Consider the following 17,101-nt stretch of genomic DNA (forward strand, 5'->3'; position numbering starts at 1 on the left):
TAGAGATGTCAAATGTGCATTTTATTCTTCAGCAGCCTTCCCAGGTCCCTGATTTTCCCCCTTGCTGTCACACATTACTCTCCACAACAGCCCAGGACTAGCCAGGCTGCTCTCCAGAAGCTTGGGTAGACCTTGCATATAGGCTAATGCTCCTGCAAACCAGAGCCTTGCAGAAATCATGCCAACGCCTCCAGTGCTGCATAACCTCAGCCTAGAAGATTCTCACCCTTCTCTTGCCTTGGTTTGCTCTTGCCGTATCACAGAAAAAGCAGAAGTAGCAGACGGGGAAGAAGCCTGACCTGCCAGCCCAGGTGTGCTGCCTGGGTCCATGCCAGGCTGCTGACTGCCCACCTTGTGATTCTACTTCCCACCCATCGAATCAGGAGCAACAGAAATCTGTGACTCATCTGCTCTGGTTTTGGGAAGCTTGCCAGATGGGCCACAAACACCCACAGAGAAGTGTCCTGACCCTCTCCTGATGTCATTCCCTGCTGTGTCACTCGTGAGCTGTGCATGCAGCAGCACCCAGGAGGTACTGGAGGCAGCTGCTGTGGAAAAGGTCTTCACCACCCTCCTTGGTTCAGCATTATCCCTGCCAGGGTAGAGGAGCAAACCGTTTTGTAGCTGGATCTTAGCCCTGGCCTTACATCATGTTCTGTGGCACAGGAGCTAGGAAAGAGTTACAGAGCAGCTCTGTTACTGACATGTGTTTCTCATACCCATCTCAGTTCTGTGCATTAGTGAGTTTTCTTAGAAATGTTTTGGCCATGAAGAGTTTCTACATACTACCCAGAAGGCAGGCTTTCCAGCTGCCCAGTGGTGGAGGAAGCCAAAGAGAACATTGGCACAGAGGCCAAGTCTGCCCAGCAAAATGTCCCTGGGCTTAGCCAGGAGGACTCTGCAAACAGCAGCCTTTGACTGCCTGGTCTGGTTCAGTCCCGAACAGGCTCAGAGCAGCTGCCAAAACCAACCACGAGGAAGAGAGAAGGTATGTTAATGCTGCAAGGCAGTGGCTGGGGAGAGCCAGCACGTCAGGCTGAAACAGCCACCAGTTCCCTATTGGTCTCCACCAATACCCTCAGCGTAAAGTAGCATGTTGTCCAGCCCAGACCTGTAGCCATTCCAACCAGGCTGAACAAGAGGGTTACGCCAATGATTCCTTGGCTTGAGCTCTGGTTAAGGACTGGGGAGCAGTGTGCCAGCATGCTGATTCAAGGGCAGGAAATTCCCGCTGCAGAAAGATGTTCTTGCCCCTTGTCTCAGCTCCTGTTCAAGTGCTCCTGCACTGAACAAAAAGGATGCACTGGTTTCATTCATTACTTCCCAAGCCCAAGTCCAGCTTCCCTTGACAGCCAGAGAAGTGGATACACAGGACCAAAACACAGACAGAGGACTCGAATAGGAAGAGGTAGAAAATCAGTACAGGTGTCTTTGAGAGAACACGTTGAAAGGTATCCAGTTTGGGACTATTAACAGTGTGAGGCGAGGGGTCTCCAGGCATGTTGAAGTATTGACACGCAGACTGTGAGGCACTGTGGCCCCGTGCAGAGCGTGACTGCTTCCATCCTCTCCCCTCTGCGAGGATGAGACTGGTCCAGATACTGTGACTGGCTGTGTGCTGATGAAAGTTAATTTCTGCAGCAGTCCTGTCTAAAGGCATAGGGCCAGCTGGGTGCAGCAAAAAAAAAGAAAAAAGAAAGAAGGCTGCTGTATGTCTGGTATGTTCACCCAGTTAGGCATGGCCCAGCAGCACTGAAAGAGGATACAGCCTAGCCACTTTGACCTGCAAGAAAGTCAAGAAACACAACTCAGTGTTACAACACAACGTAAAAGGAGGGCTCCATTCAGCAATCCCAGTATGACACGCTTGCAGTTATCTATGCAGGTCACACATGTTTTGTCTTTCTTCTGCCTAATCTCAGACACAAGGAGCATCCCCTGGGTACATCAACACCCACGTACAGGAATGAAGCGATAGAGTCAAACACTTCAGGGAGAGGATTTTCTCAGCCATCAAGAGGATGACAAGACAGGCCCCAGCTAAAAAACTTTGCTCCAAGACAAATTCCTGGAGGTGTAACCACGCAGGGAATTTGGCAATCCTGGTGCATGGCTGCAAGCCTTGCAGTGGGTCTGCAGCCAACAGCATTGTCTTCTGATCCCTGTCCACTCCAGCTGACATAAATCCAGATTTTTCCAGAGGTGTACAACACCACCACTACTGCTTCCTCCTGCCTTCAGCAACTGAATGGGACAGAGATTTACACACTGGCTGCGCAGCAGAGCTGCTCATCCACTACATGCTTCAATTAACACATAGGGCATAGCCAGCTGTGTCAGAAGCCCCTTCCTGGACCGTTCCATATGCTCCTATAATCTGCCCAGTGTATGACAGCCTCAGTATCTAGCTGTGTCTCCAGCTGCTGAGCCCTTGTTTCAAGTCCTCACAGAAGACTGCTGCCTTTTCTTGTGTTCTCTGACTTGCCTTCAGGTCATTACCTCTGCTATACCCCAGGGCTCTCTGCCCAGCACCCACTTCTGATATATACCTGTGTAACATCAAGCCACAGCAGCTGACTACTGTAGTGTGCAGATATGCTTTCTGATACTACTTGTCCATCTAGCCCCAGGCCTCTAACAAACTGTGAGCTCCCTCCAGCAGCCTTGTTATTGTACTGCAAGCACACTGTGCATCACAGGTGCTGGGAACACTTATGCTGATCTTTCCTGTTTTTCCTGGTCTCTTTGCAGTCCTGGAATGGAAGCTGGCCACTGCCCTCTGTTTTTCCTGCTATATTTCTAGGTAGTTGGTGGCCAAGACATGCTCCAGGCGGACCAGGAAGGGAAGAGCCCCTTTGCTGCTCCATTTCCATGGGAAGCTGCAATTGCTGTCTGCCTTTGTGTGCTGTCTCCTCTTACCATGTCACTTGGGCTCCACATCCTCAACGCTGAGAGCTCGACAGCAGCTTGGCCTCTTCTGCATGCACATTCAAGGGAATGGAAGAGAACTGCAGTGAGAAGCAGAGAGACAGCGTTAGGGGAGCAGCAACTGGGATGCTGACAACACAACAGCCCCTTCTGTTGTGGACTTTGGTCATCTCAGTGAGCCTCTCCCAGGGTCTCCCCCCAGCCCGGCACTTCCAGTGAACACAGTCTTGATCCCAAGACCACCAAATAAAACCTGTGACCCAGGAGCTAGGGAACCAACCGCTACTTGTGGAAGCCTCCTCTCTCCTGACCCTGGGTGGGGCAGCTCCACGTGTCTCAGAGTGGCTGTGGGTGGCAAGGCTTGGCAGAGGATATGCCCCAGCTCACCTGCTGGATTTCCTGCATTGCCAGGTGTATGGAAGAGTGGAGGCGAGGGAAGGCTCGTTGGCTGCCTGCTTCCTTGACTGAGCTTGGCTTTGTCATACTCTTGTCCGGGCTCTCTTGGTTTTGGGAATTCTTGTTCCTCCTGAACCACACGTGTCTGAGAACTGCGGCTGCTCCTGACTGCAGAGCAGTTCTACTGGTGGAAGGCCTGAAGGGGCAGGGCTGCACCTCTGGAGGAGTCTCCTCCTTGGCTGCTGGTGGACCCAGCGTGCGGCACTCCAGATCTTTGTAATCCAGATTCTTACTGCTTTTCTGAAGGAGGGAAGAGTGGATTCAGCAGTGGCTTGCAGACCCTCCACACACCCCAAACTGTACAATGAAGAGGAATACCCAGCTGTGCCCACTGCTGATATTCAGGGGGCAGGGGGTGTCAGCCACCCACCAGGGCCTCTCCCCCACCCCAGGACTCCCCAGTGACCAGCTAGTAGAGTTTGCTGGTGCATGCAGAAGAGGCCAAGCTGCTTGGCCAGAATGGGATACCCCAAACAGGAACACAAAAGAGAGATGCTGCCTCAGTGACTCTGTCCACTCAGGGCACAGCCCATGCCCCATCCCTTTTTCTGGCTGTAGATCCTTGACATTCACCTGACCACAGGGGACAGTCAGTATCTCCATGAAGGGCTGGATGCCCACAGTCTGGTGATACCGAACCAGCTCGGTGAGCGAGGTGTGAGCCCGGTCTTCCCCCAGGATGACATAGCGCACATTGGGCTGCATCTGGATCATGTAGTGTCTGCAGCGGCCTTCGCCCCTGGGGTCATGGACAGACAGAAACAGTCATGGCATGGGGCCACAGCATCTCTTCAGGACCCAGTCATTGCTTTCTGCACTTCTCTCAAGAGGCCAGATGTGATCAGGAGCCACAGTAACAAATACCACAATGATGCGGGAGATGCCCCGTGGTGGTGTCACACACTGCACCAGGAGGTGCTGGAGGAGCAGTAATTTCCCTGCAGTCAGTGGCAGGAGAACCCCAGCATCCAGATCCAAAATCCAGACTACTGCCTCCCATGCCCGTTGTCTACATTAAAACTCTGTGCTACCCCTTAACTACGCGTGTACAAAGACCATGACCCTGTAGCACTCCAATTGCCCCTCCTCAGGCCCTCTTCTAGATTAATCTCCTCTGTTTCAGTCAGTGTTTCTTCCAGCCTGGTTTGCCCACTCAGCCATATAGCACAGCCTAAACAGGACCTGCACCTTTGGAACTGCAGCACCTCACTTACAAACAGATCTACTTTTTGGCAAGAGACAGACTCTGCAGTGTCCTGTCTGCTACTCCAAACTGTCTGAAGCACCCACAACAGGAGAGGCTGAGCACCATCCTCACTGGACTCCGCTGTGGAGGAGGTTAACTCCAGCCATGCATAGCTCAGTTTTGGACCTTCTTTGTTCTCCTCTGCAAGGCTCATTACCTACCTGTATGTCAAGATGTAGCCCGGTCGGCTCTGGCTGATCCGAACAAGGAAGCAACCCAAAGGCTTGTCAGTCAGCAAGCTTTCAGCTTCCCTGGAAGTAGGAAAGAGTTGTTCAGCTGACAGTGAGCAGCTGCCTCTGTGCAGGGATTCCCATCCTATCTCACGTGCTACCATCACATGCCCCCCAGTCCACAGGGAGGCCAGCATCTGACCCATGTATTCCTAACTACAGTTTCCTGACTCAGGCTTGGTGGTGCAGGGAGGCATTAGCAGGCCGAAGAGGCATGATGCTCTCAGCCAAAGCCTCTCCAAGCAGGGCTGCTCCAAACCTGTTCCTGCCGTCTGACTAGCGCAATAGCAACAGCTGCCTTCCAGCACAGAGCACATTACAAAGCACCGCTGAGACGAGGAGGCTGCGCACACGTGCAGTTCCTGCGCTCCAAGGCTGGTGGAAGAAGTCGGGGTGCTGTGGGGTAGTGGTGCTCAGATCAAGGCAAGCCCAGTGCCTTGGAAAAACACCAACTGGGATTACACCACTCCGGCTCTCTAAAATTCCTGCTGAAAGGAGGTCTTCCCCCTCTCTGCCCAACAGACAAAGCACCACTTTGTGCTTCTTATGTGCCTTGCTCCAAGCTAAAGGTGACTGCAGATCACCAGTGCAATTCAGGATTGCTCTGGCTGCTCTGTTACACGAGGCTGAGCTTACACTGCTGTATGGAGACTTAAATCCAGCAACAGGAAGCACCACTTCAAAAGTATCTTATCTTCAGTGTCTTTGGCAAGGACCCTGTGTCCTTTATTGTGAAGTGCTCATGGCTAGCCTATACTTGAATTCAGACAGTTTTGTCTTCCAGGTGCTATTTCCTCTCCTGCATTCTTGGATTTGTGGACAAAAGCACTAATTCAGGTGGGGGCCTTGGTAATTATCTTAAAAAAAAAAAAAATGCAGCTACCAGAGGGTTGTCAGCTACTGTAATGTCCTTTACTAAGGAAACATGCCATATAATGTCTCTGAGTAATGTTCACACTGATAAGCTGTCAAAATCCAGGAACTTGTGATCTAGTAAGGCTGAAGGAGACTTGCAAGCTTTAACAGAAAAAAGTTACAAACTGGAACAAGATGATAAGGGTAACAGGCATGCTTGGCAGCAATGCCCACACACAAGTCCCATCAAATAAGGGACACTGGCCATTAGCAAGTGTGCAGCACCATAGATTTGCTTTGCACAACAGGGGAGAAAATTTTGATGTCTACCTGCTGACCCCACTGTCTTGCTCCTAACTGATCACTTGCATAAGCAGCATTTCTCTGATTATCACACTGCTTGGGAAGTTGTGCTTGACTCAGCGAAGAGAGTTAAGAGTGAGGCATACCCAGTAGCAAAATTACAAGCATTTAGATCAAGGTTTTCTCAAAAAAGCTTGAGAGTTCACAGTCTTGTAAACAACTCTATAAGAAAGCAGGATGTTGGATGTCTCTCCCAGAAAAAAGGGATGTAAATTCCACCTATGCTGCACCCTTAGATGGGCAGAGGTATCAACAAAACCTCTTCCTTTTCCTGTATCTGGGGGCTTTAGGGGAATCTTGCTGTTGGGTACCCACTAAAACCCCTCCTGATACTTTTTAAAATAAATGTACACTGAATTCTGTATTTTCCTGCTGTAAACTGAGGTCTCCTCCTGATCTAAACTGAGATATGAGAAGAGTCATAATGAGTCAGACTAAAAGTCCATCTTCATTCTGTATCACATCTCTGCAAATGGTCTGCAACAGGGTAAATTCATGCATGTATATCCTCTCCAAGTTCTTTCCAAGCCTCCCTTTCCCTCACAGGATCTGTATTTGGGAAACCACAGTGGACTTATTTCCTATGAATTTCCACAGTCTTTCCCTGGACCCATGCAAAATTTCAGCATTTGCATCCCGGGGGGGGAGCTCCAAGCCTTCCCCCAAGGGTTTGAAGCTCAGAGCCTAAAAGTGAAAGGTTATGCAGGTCACTCCCGTTCCTTAAGGAGGCAAATCCAACCTATGCAGTCCTCCTAAGGACACAGCAGCTTCTGCCTGCCTGCCACAGCCTCAGCTGTGGCCACTGTGTCCAGCATACCTCCGGCTGATCATCCCATGCAGCCAGTTTGGAAAGGCCCCATCACCCTGCATGACCTTCTGGGCCTGCGTCTCTTTGAACCAGCGGAGACTTGCTCCTCTCTTGATTTCCCTCATTTTTGCCTCTTCTCCAGTCTGTTTCTCTGTCTCCAGAACAGGGTGAGGTGCAGAGGGGTCCAAGAAGTTATCAAAAGGAGTGGACTGAAAGTGGAGAGAGGGAGAAAGTCGGTATGAAAGCAAGGTCTGAGTCTCTTGAGACAAGATCAGTTGTAAACTATCAAATGTTGCTTTCAGTTCCTCAGAGGTCCGGACCCACGCTTTTTAACTAACCACAGTAGGAAAGGACTCTCTTACTTCTCCTAACAAGAATGACAACATTCTCCTATGGACCACATCCAGGAGAACCTGTCCATGCAGAAGGTGGAAGGAGCAGGGAACCAGCACACCTGGGTACAAGGGCCCAAGCAGAGTCTACCTCTGTTAGTTTGCTGCGTGGCCGTGGCACTGGTGGCTTAGGAGAATGGAGACAAGGCTGAGGGTGCCTCTTCCGTGGCATGGGGACTGGAAGGGAGATTCTTTCTGCAACAAGAGGAACGAATTAGATGAAATCTAGCATCCATCCTTCATGTGCCCAGGATAGAGACGGGCTCTGCTGCATGGAGTATGTGGGAAAGACACGGATTGGCACTCGTCCCGGCACAGCCAGGCAAACGACTTTCAGCATGCTGCTTCCGCTCCCCACAGGGAAAGCCACACTTTCAGATGGCAGAAATGTCAGCACCTCCCTGCCCACCACACTGGTGGAGCCCCCGGCCCCAGGAGAGCCGAGGGCAGGCCATCATCACCTGGAGCATACAGCATTTCAAGGCGATCACTGCATGAGTGGCCACGCACGGGGGCTGTGGGAGTGGGTGCAACTCACTCTGGGCCTCTGCTTCCATCGCCAGCTGCCATCTTCTTTCTCTCTCTGCCTCCTCCTGTAGCCGCTGTGCCTGAGCTCTCAGCTCAGCCACCAGTTTGAGGTAACTCTTCCTGCATCTGTATCCCCTGAAAACTGTTCAGAGAAAAGCTGTGGTTAGAAAAAAAATGTTGTTCATGCCACTGCCATTCACTGGGGGAGGCACACTGGGTGATAATCCTTCAACCAGTGCAAAGCCCTCAACATCTGAGTCATGTTAATAAAGAGCAATGCAAACTCTACTGTGAGCAGGCAGTCAAAACCGTGTGAGAACAGTCTTCTGCTCTCTAAGCTGACAGATCAGGGATGTAAAAAAATTAAATTACAGATCTAAACTCTCATCTCTAATTCCAAAGCACTGAATACCTAAAAACTGAAGACTCACAGAAGGGCCTCTCTTAACCATCTATCAACCTGGTACCCTTCAGACACTACTCAGTAAAAGCCAAGCTCTTCCATGAAGGAGACAGGATTTCCTTGGTGTCAGACCACAGGATAACCTTTCCCATAAACAGCCATCACAGCGTTCATCAGGCGCATTAGGGAATTAGAGACACTGCATTATCCCGCCTACTCTACAAGGTACTAAAGCACATGAACTGAAAGCCACACTCTCTCATTTCCCACTACCCACACATCTTCCCCACGGATGAGAACAAGCCACAGCATGTGACAGTCTGGGGTTTGTCATACTGTGCGGTGCATAGCTGGAAGCTGCTCAGATGCTTCAGCAGGGCAACAACCCGTACAGAGGAGAAGTACAACTGAGAGGGACCAGGCAGGGTCACAGCCTTCTCCTCCTGGTTGCACAGTCCTCATGGAGCCTGTGCAGAGGGAAGTACCAAACTGCCCACAGTGCCTGCTCTGGAGAAACAGGCTGCCAGAGCAGACGCTACCTGGAAAGAAAAAAAACAAACCAAAATGAACCCTCATCCCCTTCTGCCTGTCTCTGAAAGTAGGAATGAGATCTGCTTCACTCATCTTCTTTTCCCTCTGCTCAGTTCAACACTGCTCACAAACAAGCCCTCACTCCAGAGGATGGTTAGCCAGATCCTGGGATGCTGCCAAATCATATGCTTGCCCCGTTCAGCTTAGCTCTCCTCCGCACATGCTTTCCCCTTTCAAGGCTCACACTGTCTGATAGTTCTCCCCAAATGAAGATAAGCACTGTGGAGGTGGGCATCTGCAATAAGCAGTCTGAGTCCACAAGCCCTTGAGATGGAGATGGTGCCTGGCCTGTCTTTCTGTCATCTACAAAGGTGCAATGGTGGAGTAGGGACTGGAGAAGAGTTTTGCCGTGCCCTGGTCTAAGATCAGAGTTGAGGGACTGGACTCTTCTGCCCCAGTGCTCACCTTTCTGTATGACAACTGCTGCTTTTTCCAGTCGCTCCACATAATTTGCCAGCTGTTCCTGGTGCCAATATTTGAAGAAAAGTCGTGACTTCCTGAGAAGTTGCAGAGAAAAAGAAGCAGTGAGAAACACTGTTTAAACTTGCATCCATCATCCTTTGGACAGGCCTCTCCTATAGCCATTAAGTTCTCCCTGAAGGGAACCAGGTAAGTCTACATGTATAAAGTCTCTGCACTTCAGGCCCCCCATGCCCAGCAGCAGTGATCCACACCTACCCACATAACCAGCCTGTCAGCTCCGTACTTTGCAGTATCTCCAAGCAGCTGAAAGAGAGGAAAAAAGTGAAATAAATCATTTTCCGCCCAAAGTGAACACCATTCAGCCCGTGGTTTTAGGTGCATAAAGAGGGAGAAAGTGCATGAACGATTCTCCATTACATTCTCTGTCCCCCGATCACATTCAGTAACTGGCTGTCAATCTGTAGTGCTCCCTGAGGTACAGCTAGGATCACATTCAAGAACATTAGCAAAGGGATTCCCAGAGGCAGATTTCCTCCAACTCCCTGGCAGGCAATTCTGCAGAGCCTATTTTCTTCTCAGAACTGTTTTTCCTCATTTAATTTTCAATCTTTTTGGAGCACAGAAGTTGCAAGACTTTCAGGAGAAAGCCTGCTTTCCAATTCAAGTTTCATTTTGCAGAATCTAGTGATAAAATTTGAGTGTCTTGGAAAGTTTCCCTGACGCTTGGAACTGAGAGCAGTACTCTAGATGCACCACACAGACAGCTTCCTCCCTCTGCTTGCAAATGCGGGCTGTGAAATCATAGTGGCACTTTTTGCTAATATCTCACGTAGCAAAGCAGAAGGTTTTCTTTCTATCTCAGTCAACTTCCACTGTGCCAGAATCTATATCTACACTAATTCTCTTCTCAAATACATTCTGATTTTTGTGCCCGAAAACACACCATGCTGCCTGTTTACAATCACCTCTCTCTCATCTGAGATTCTCTCTTGACCTCACTTAGGTTTGCAATTCTTATTAATTCAGAATCATCAGTAACTGCAAGGAAGCACTGTGAAGGCTGGAGGAGCTATTTCCAGGAAAGAGTTGTTCCAGGAGAACATTCAAATCCTTTTCTTAAAAGAATAAAAAAACCTTCATCATGCTGCCTTACATGCTTCATTCGCACTACCAGTCACAACTGACCACGTCAGGAAGCAGGGACTGGGAAAGTGGAGAAGAAGAGGTGGGGAGTTGCTGTCCTAGATGTAGAAAGGGAAAAGCTGACAGGGTAAGACTGCAGAGCCAGGGGGACATTTACGTGTGTAAGGAACAGTCAAGTCTGAAAGTGCTGATGGTGTATTATGCCGGTAAACAAAAAAAGTTCTTGGACCAAGAAACATCCCCTCTATCCTGGGAGACATTCAGTGCTGGCTGATTGCTGAGCATTGTCTTTATCTTCTTCTTCCATGAAACCATCAGGAAGAAGCCCAGAGAGGCACCTGGCAACTGTGCTGAGCCCCTGCCATAGTGAGTTCAGTGGAGACCCTTGACCATTATTGTGCCTCCCTAAGTTGAGTACATTAGCCAGTTCTCATTCCACAGGATAGCACGGCCTTATAGCAACTGAATGGAATTAATACATAGCAATTCAAGAAAGAATTCATTGATTATTGTACTAAATGCTTTTCAAACACTGTCTTTGCCTAGGAATTTGTGTTCTCCATTAATACAAATCCATATCCTCACTTTGTTCTTTTCACTCAGTTTACTGTGCTAACCTGAAGGCAAAAGCCTTTGAAGAACAAACTGGATTGCACATAACAAAGGAAGGGTTCCTACCTTTCTTTTGTGAGGGAAACATCTGGTTTAACTAGAAGAATTCCATAGCTGTGAAAAACAAACCAATTCAGCAAGGTAAGAGCCCCATCCTTGATGTTCTCCATGTCACCCCCACAGCAAACAACAATAAATCACTGTCTGTCCCATTTGGCCCCTCACAGCAAACAACCCCATGATCTCAGGCATGTGAACTTTAAAGAGACAGTTTCACTCCCTGCGCATACCTGGTTACCAGGGTCGATTCCCTAACTATATCTAACAAGGAACATTCAGAGGTTTTAACAAACCTTTCAGCAAATTCCTCAAATGAGGGTCTCCAGGAGAAACCATCTCTTCGGATACGGATTGTCTCCAGCAATCCATTGTACTGGAGCTGAAGCGGCAGCACAAAGAGAAACAAAGAGAAACAGGTCATTAGGACACCAGTTTGTTCCTCTGCAGCCAGAAATTCCTTCATTCAGCCCTAAGCTTCTCTAGTTCAAAATGAGAAAGTTCCTTTCTGAAAATGTTTCCTTAGTTAAAGACTGAATTTACCACATCCTGTAACTCTGATGATTAACCACTCTCAGTTAAAAGCTGGAAACCATAAAAACCAATGACTGAAGTAACTTCACCTTCCAGCATGGGTACTGCTTTGCCTCTGTCTCTTGGAGGACAGCCTTTTACTTCCAAATCTGGACAAATAAGTATTGTGAGGCACACATGAACTTCCCCCTTAATCCTATCCTTCCCTATATACATTAAACAGGCCACAGAGCTTTCTGAACTCTTCTAATAATTTTCAGTATTCTTTAAAGCATCTGGATCTCAGACATGACACAGGATCCAAAGACAGTCATATCAGCACATTTCAGCTCCTGTCAGAGTGATCTCATCTTGGCTCCTACTCAGAGTTGTTCTGGCTGATGGGTGAGAAGAGTCTCCCGCAGGAAGCATAATTTTTATGAAGTACTGTCTGTACCAGTCCCCATCCAGGAGATGCAAAGATGAATCCTAGCACCTGACATGTAGACCTCAGTGCATTCTTGAAAAAGAAAAGGGAGGGAACAAGGATTGCAAAACCTGGACCTAGCAGTCTGTGTCACATATCCAAGTACCAAGAACATTTCCATGCATAAAAAGTGTGCCTACTCTTTCTCCTGCAAGGGGAGACTCAGACCAATCAGCTTCCAATGATCACCACAGCTTTTCAGTGGGGTCCGTCCTCCCCCCTGAGACATGGCAGAATGACATTGCTTTTCCTCACCTGCTGCAGCACCATCTGGCTGTCCACCACACCTGGCTCCTTCTGGCTGTTGGGTTTTATACAGCGCACAAAGTGAGGGTTGGCAGAATACATCCTCTCCATGAGCACCATCAGAGAATGCTGGAGAGGGCAGAGAAAGATCAACAGTCCGGCAAGCCGAAACACTGCCATATCCCAGTGTGCAATATCCTGCAGCAAGAACTGTTTTCCCATCCCACAGCAACTTCTGAGGGTCTGATAACAACCAGGTCACTCCCACCATGATCAGGTCTGCTTGGCACCCAGAAAAACCCTTGTCTACATGCTGGATGCTTTAACTATCCTTATCAGCCTAGTAGTTCTCACTAAAATATCACTACACTCATCTCAAGGGGCACTACAGGGCAGCAATGCTTTACCCGGAACTGAGCTCCAGCAGACTGTTTTCGTGTGCTGTTGAACTTGTCATCTGCTCCTGGTATGACCTGAAACCAGACCCAAACAAATGATCACCCCTGGAAGAAGTGCTTGATTTCCACCCAAAGAGCTCTGCTAGAAGGCAGATGGCAAAAAGGAGAGAGAATGGATTTCAGGGTAGGGAAAACAAGTCAAACATATCAGCAGAAGCAAGCAGAAAACCCAGTAAAATACAAAAGAGAAATTGTTGCAAGCAGATTGCTGTTTGCTCTTATTTTCAACCAATTTCTGTCTGCTCTCATTTTCAACCAGTTTGTCAGATAATAAATATCAGGTAACTATGCCATCATTTATCAATTGCCATGTGGACCTGAAGTGCAATACCTTGGCTTTCACATGAGGCATGAGTGTCCCTGTCCTGGAGATAGTGGCTGGAAGAACAGAGACAACAGTTAATTTTTTGCTCACAATCAACCATGTCTAAACATACAAACCTCGCCTCACACACAAGTCTCCCTACAAATACTGAATCACAGACAGGGTGTTAGGTTTCACCATCTGGAAATAAAAGGAAAGAGCTAAAGAAAGGGAGAAGAAAATGCAGATATATGAAGCATACAACACAGGCAATATTATTATCTGCCACTGAGAAGACGAGGCAATCAGGTTATGGAACAACCCTAAATGACCTTCAAAAGAACTATCAGCAATGGCCATCTAACAATGCAGGAAAAAAGTACAGCAGTCAATACAGGAGGTTATGTAAAGTCAGATAACTTAAAACTAATTCAGTGAGAAGATAGAAAATGGATCTAATGACAGTCTTGCACATCCTTGATGCAACAGTGTCATGTGAATCATAGAATCACAGAATGGGTGAGGTTGGAAGGAACCTCTGGAGATCATCTGGGCCAACTCCTTTGCTCATCGGGGACACCTGGAGCCAGCTGCCCAGGACTGGACAACCAATCTGCACTGAGAACAGGTTATCTCTGCTGTTTATGAACTTTCAAAGAGTTGGGACTAGACTAAGTAGCTTCAGTAATAGTGTGGAAGTGGTAATGAAGAAAAATACTCCTGAGCAGAAGAGCTGAAAAACACCGTGGAGAACAGAAATTAAATTCATCAGTTACTTGTAAATCCCAGAAAGTGGCATGGACTGACAGGACAAAAAAAAAAAAAAAAATTCTGCACCAGAAGCACTGTGTTCAGCCAGATAAATTCCACTTGACTTTTCTTTAAGTGTTTACTTTCATAGAAGCTTTGGACACTCTGAAGGCTTATCAATAACTGGAAAAAGGGAGTGTAGTGGTAGGAAAGAAATAATGCACAACCTCAGTTTTTTGACAAGTTATACCTGAAAAAAAAAATTGTTTGAAAAGGATAATCTCTACACTCGTTGCTTGTGGCTTTACAGCACTCTATCTTCAGTGTGAACAGCTATGACCTTGTCCAGCTTCGTTTCTAGACAAGAGCAGAGCATAAGGAAAGGGCCAGTGGAGAGTCCAGCAATGGCCCTGGAGAAGATGGGCTATCTGTTCTGAAGGAAGACATCTTAGCAGTGGATAATTCTCTGGAATAGGATACAACCTGCCTTGCTTTCCAGCGAGGAACAAACAACTCTGGCAGCTCACTACATGCTGGCAGCTCCATTCCAGGCTGCAGCTTTCCTAGAGTCCCCCTGGGGCTGCCAGCTGTGAAACACACTCAAAGCACACAAGCCTCTATCCTAAACTTAACTCTTGCCAAGGTGGACCTTGATTCATGTGGGATGTCCTACCATGCTTCTGCACCTTGAGGTCCCTTCCAACCCAGTATTCTATGATCACAGCAGAGGGACTTGCCTGTGAACAGCACACTGAGCAAGGGGGTGACGCTGTTGATAAAGAGCCCACGGACATTGGCTGGTAAGGCATCTCTGTTCTTCTCTAGAAAGCCCTCAGCAGTATATTGTACCTAGGGGAAAGGGCAGCAGGTCACTAAGGTGAGCAGTGTTCACAGCCTTGCTGTGAAAGCCACTGCCACAGCTTGCCAGCAACAACTGTTAAACTGAATGTACACTTGCTTGCGCATGAATTCAGCACATAGTCTCACATGTGAATTCTGTAAATGCATATGCACTCCACTCAGATGCAAATCCTGAGGAACAAAACCCTGCAGATGGCACTGAGGCACTAGAACCACAGGAGTGCAGCACAACACTGAGATATCCACCTTCCATTGTTCTCCTTTTCTTGATTATGAAGTTTCATTTACTTCTAGTTATTCTTCACTTGTTTCCTTGCTCTCCCCCTCTTCTCTTTGAATAGGCTTCCCTCCTGTTGTTATGCATCCCCTTGTTCCTCTTGCTCTCTTCCTTTCTCATCTCCAGCCTGGCTCTTGGATCCTTTCTATGTTGGGTGTTAATTTTTGTAATAATGTCACGAGTAATAACTTAGTCAACAATGGTGAGATGAGATTACTAAATGATGTATTACAATAACCTGAACTGTCATGTCTGATCCTGCTCCAAAAATTATCTCCAGTCAATTCAACATATTTGAGCCGATGCTTTCCAATTTGGTGGCAGTAAGGTTACATGCGTAGTCCTAAAGCCCATGATACTTAGATACCATCTGAATGTACAAATAATTGCCCCCTCTTTCAAAAAACAACTGGCTGCTCTCACTGTGTTCCTCAGTGCTTCCAATAAAATAGTGACTGCTATGCTCCGGGACACAACAGGTAAAGGTAAAGCCATTAGACTGTCTTTTGGTGCTGCAGAGTGGATGTAAAGCTTTTATTTTGTCAAGGACTATTTTAAGACCCGAGCTCCAATAGAACATTGATGAGTACAGAAAATTCTCCTAATACCCTGTGTTTCCCAGAAGTAGCCCCACTTTCTTCCTGTACCTTTTACAGAAATCCCAGGGAATCCTAGAAGCCAGCTCCCTGGGAACACATCACTTCTGCTGTATCATCACTGGACCATACAGTCCTTAACATCAAAGCCTTATTTGCCAAGCAACACATTTCCCCCACTTCTACATACGTTACAACAGCATTCTTCATGCAAACAGTACATACTTTCCCAGCATAGTGAATGATGCTGAAGCACAAAACACGGCCTCGGCCTGGCTGGAAGTGCAAATTGCCCTTGAAGCTGCTGTTTAGTTTATCCACAAACGTTCTGTCAGTTGCCTGCAAGAAAGCAGATATCATAATCAAACGACAAGGCTGCAAGAGAGACCTGATCAGGGCACATGGAAGTAAAACAAAAGTGCTGGAAGGTGCACACTGTACTCTCCCTCTGACTCTTCACAAGGATGCCAATATGATTATATTGTGTCTGATCTCGCTGTTGTGTCTCCTCAGTCGCACACGGGAACACGTCTGCCCATCCTGCTCTTTAAAGTCACATTCCAAAATAAAAGCTTTCTCTACAGCCCAAATATTTATTGCTACATTTCCCCACACTGTTTTCTCTGCCCCCTACCTCATGCATACCTGAGGGAATGCGCTCTGCTCATCTAGAAGAGACAGGAGCCCAAGTGGCTTGGCCAGCAGCAGATTCTGCAGGGAAAGAAGACACAATACACATGTCTAAAGCAGTACAGGGCATCCGCTTTCACCTACACCACCCTTTGAAGAGGTTCTTCCCAGGTGCAGCTCCTCCCCATGATAGCAAAAGCAAGACTCCTCTCCTGGCTGGATGGAGCAATTCTCTTCTGTCAGTCTTCTCACCCACCAGAATAGGTTCATTATTGTTGAATGTGATAGTCTCCCAAGGCAACCCTTCTTCCTTATAGGCAGCCTGCTCCAGCTGGAAAATGTGCTGAAACAGAGAAAAAAGAGGTTGGAGCACCCCTGAATGTCTTCCTTCCCATCCTGTACAGAGGTGTGGCTCTCTCACCCATGGCATCAGAGGCCCAAGATGAAACTGCTGTTCTGCATGCTCATCCATAAGGCTGTCACTCACTGATCCTGGTGCATTAAGCAGGAACACTTCTCAAAGTGTAAGTGTCCCTGTTCTTCCAACTTGGGTCATTGGTCAACCTTTCTACTCCTTCCTTCCCTGCACCAGTGGCTCCCCTGCCACAGCAGACTGCTGCTCTCCACCCTCCTTCACTACTCACCATTTCTGTCCTAGGCAATAGACCTGTTTTTCCCCAAGCTCTCCTTCATATGCCAGTGCTCTGCCACACAGGGTGAGATGAGCCACAGCAGACTTACATGGTTGAAGAAGTGCTGCAGCTGCTCATTGGCCAAGTTTATGCAAAGCTGTTCAAAACGATTCACTGCAAAGTTTTCAAACCCAAAAATATCCAAGATACCTAAAAGAGGGAAGATGAGTACATTATGGATCCTGCAGACAGCTGAATACCCCAACACACAACTAAATCTCCCATCACCCAGACCTTGTGGCAGAGGGAAAC

The 17,101-nt window shown here is 47.9% G+C and overlaps 1 protein-coding gene across 1 annotated transcript in view; it reads right to left on the reverse strand.

Annotated features, from left to right (window-relative positions):
- Nucleotides 1-17,101, reverse strand: part of LOC104362304 (myosin-IIIb) — a 27,443-nt gene continuing 10,342 nt past the window's right edge. The window contains exons 10-29 of the mRNA XM_042804863.1: nt 16,899-16,999; nt 16,414-16,500; nt 16,173-16,238; nt 15,753-15,866; nt 14,531-14,642; nt 13,071-13,117; nt 12,689-12,754; nt 12,291-12,410; nt 11,332-11,417; nt 11,045-11,092; nt 9,479-9,526; nt 9,206-9,297; nt 7,817-7,948; nt 7,370-7,473; nt 6,896-7,095; nt 4,792-4,881; nt 3,958-4,123; nt 3,316-3,624; nt 2,920-3,008; nt 1-1,783 (exon numbers count right to left, since the gene is read on the reverse strand). Coding sequence (XP_042660797.1) covers nt 2,943-3,008; nt 3,316-3,624; nt 3,958-4,123; nt 4,792-4,881; nt 6,896-7,095; nt 7,370-7,473; nt 7,817-7,948; nt 9,206-9,297; nt 9,479-9,526; nt 11,045-11,092; nt 11,332-11,417; nt 12,291-12,410; nt 12,689-12,754; nt 13,071-13,117; nt 14,531-14,642; nt 15,753-15,866; nt 16,173-16,238; nt 16,414-16,500; nt 16,899-16,999 — 2,054 coding nt within the window. The 3' untranslated portion in view covers nt 1-1,783; nt 2,920-2,942. The remainder of the gene's footprint in view (nt 1,784-2,919; nt 3,009-3,315; nt 3,625-3,957; nt 4,124-4,791; nt 4,882-6,895; nt 7,096-7,369; nt 7,474-7,816; nt 7,949-9,205; nt 9,298-9,478; nt 9,527-11,044; nt 11,093-11,331; nt 11,418-12,290; nt 12,411-12,688; nt 12,755-13,070; nt 13,118-14,530; nt 14,643-15,752; nt 15,867-16,172; nt 16,239-16,413; nt 16,501-16,898; nt 17,000-17,101) is intronic.

This window comes from Tyto alba, unplaced genomic scaffold, assembly GCF_018691265.1.
Source record: "Tyto alba isolate M040663 unplaced genomic scaffold, T.alba_DEE_v4.0 Super-Scaffold_42, whole genome shotgun sequence".
Lineage (NCBI taxonomy): Eukaryota > Metazoa > Chordata > Aves > Strigiformes > Tytonidae > Tyto > Tyto alba.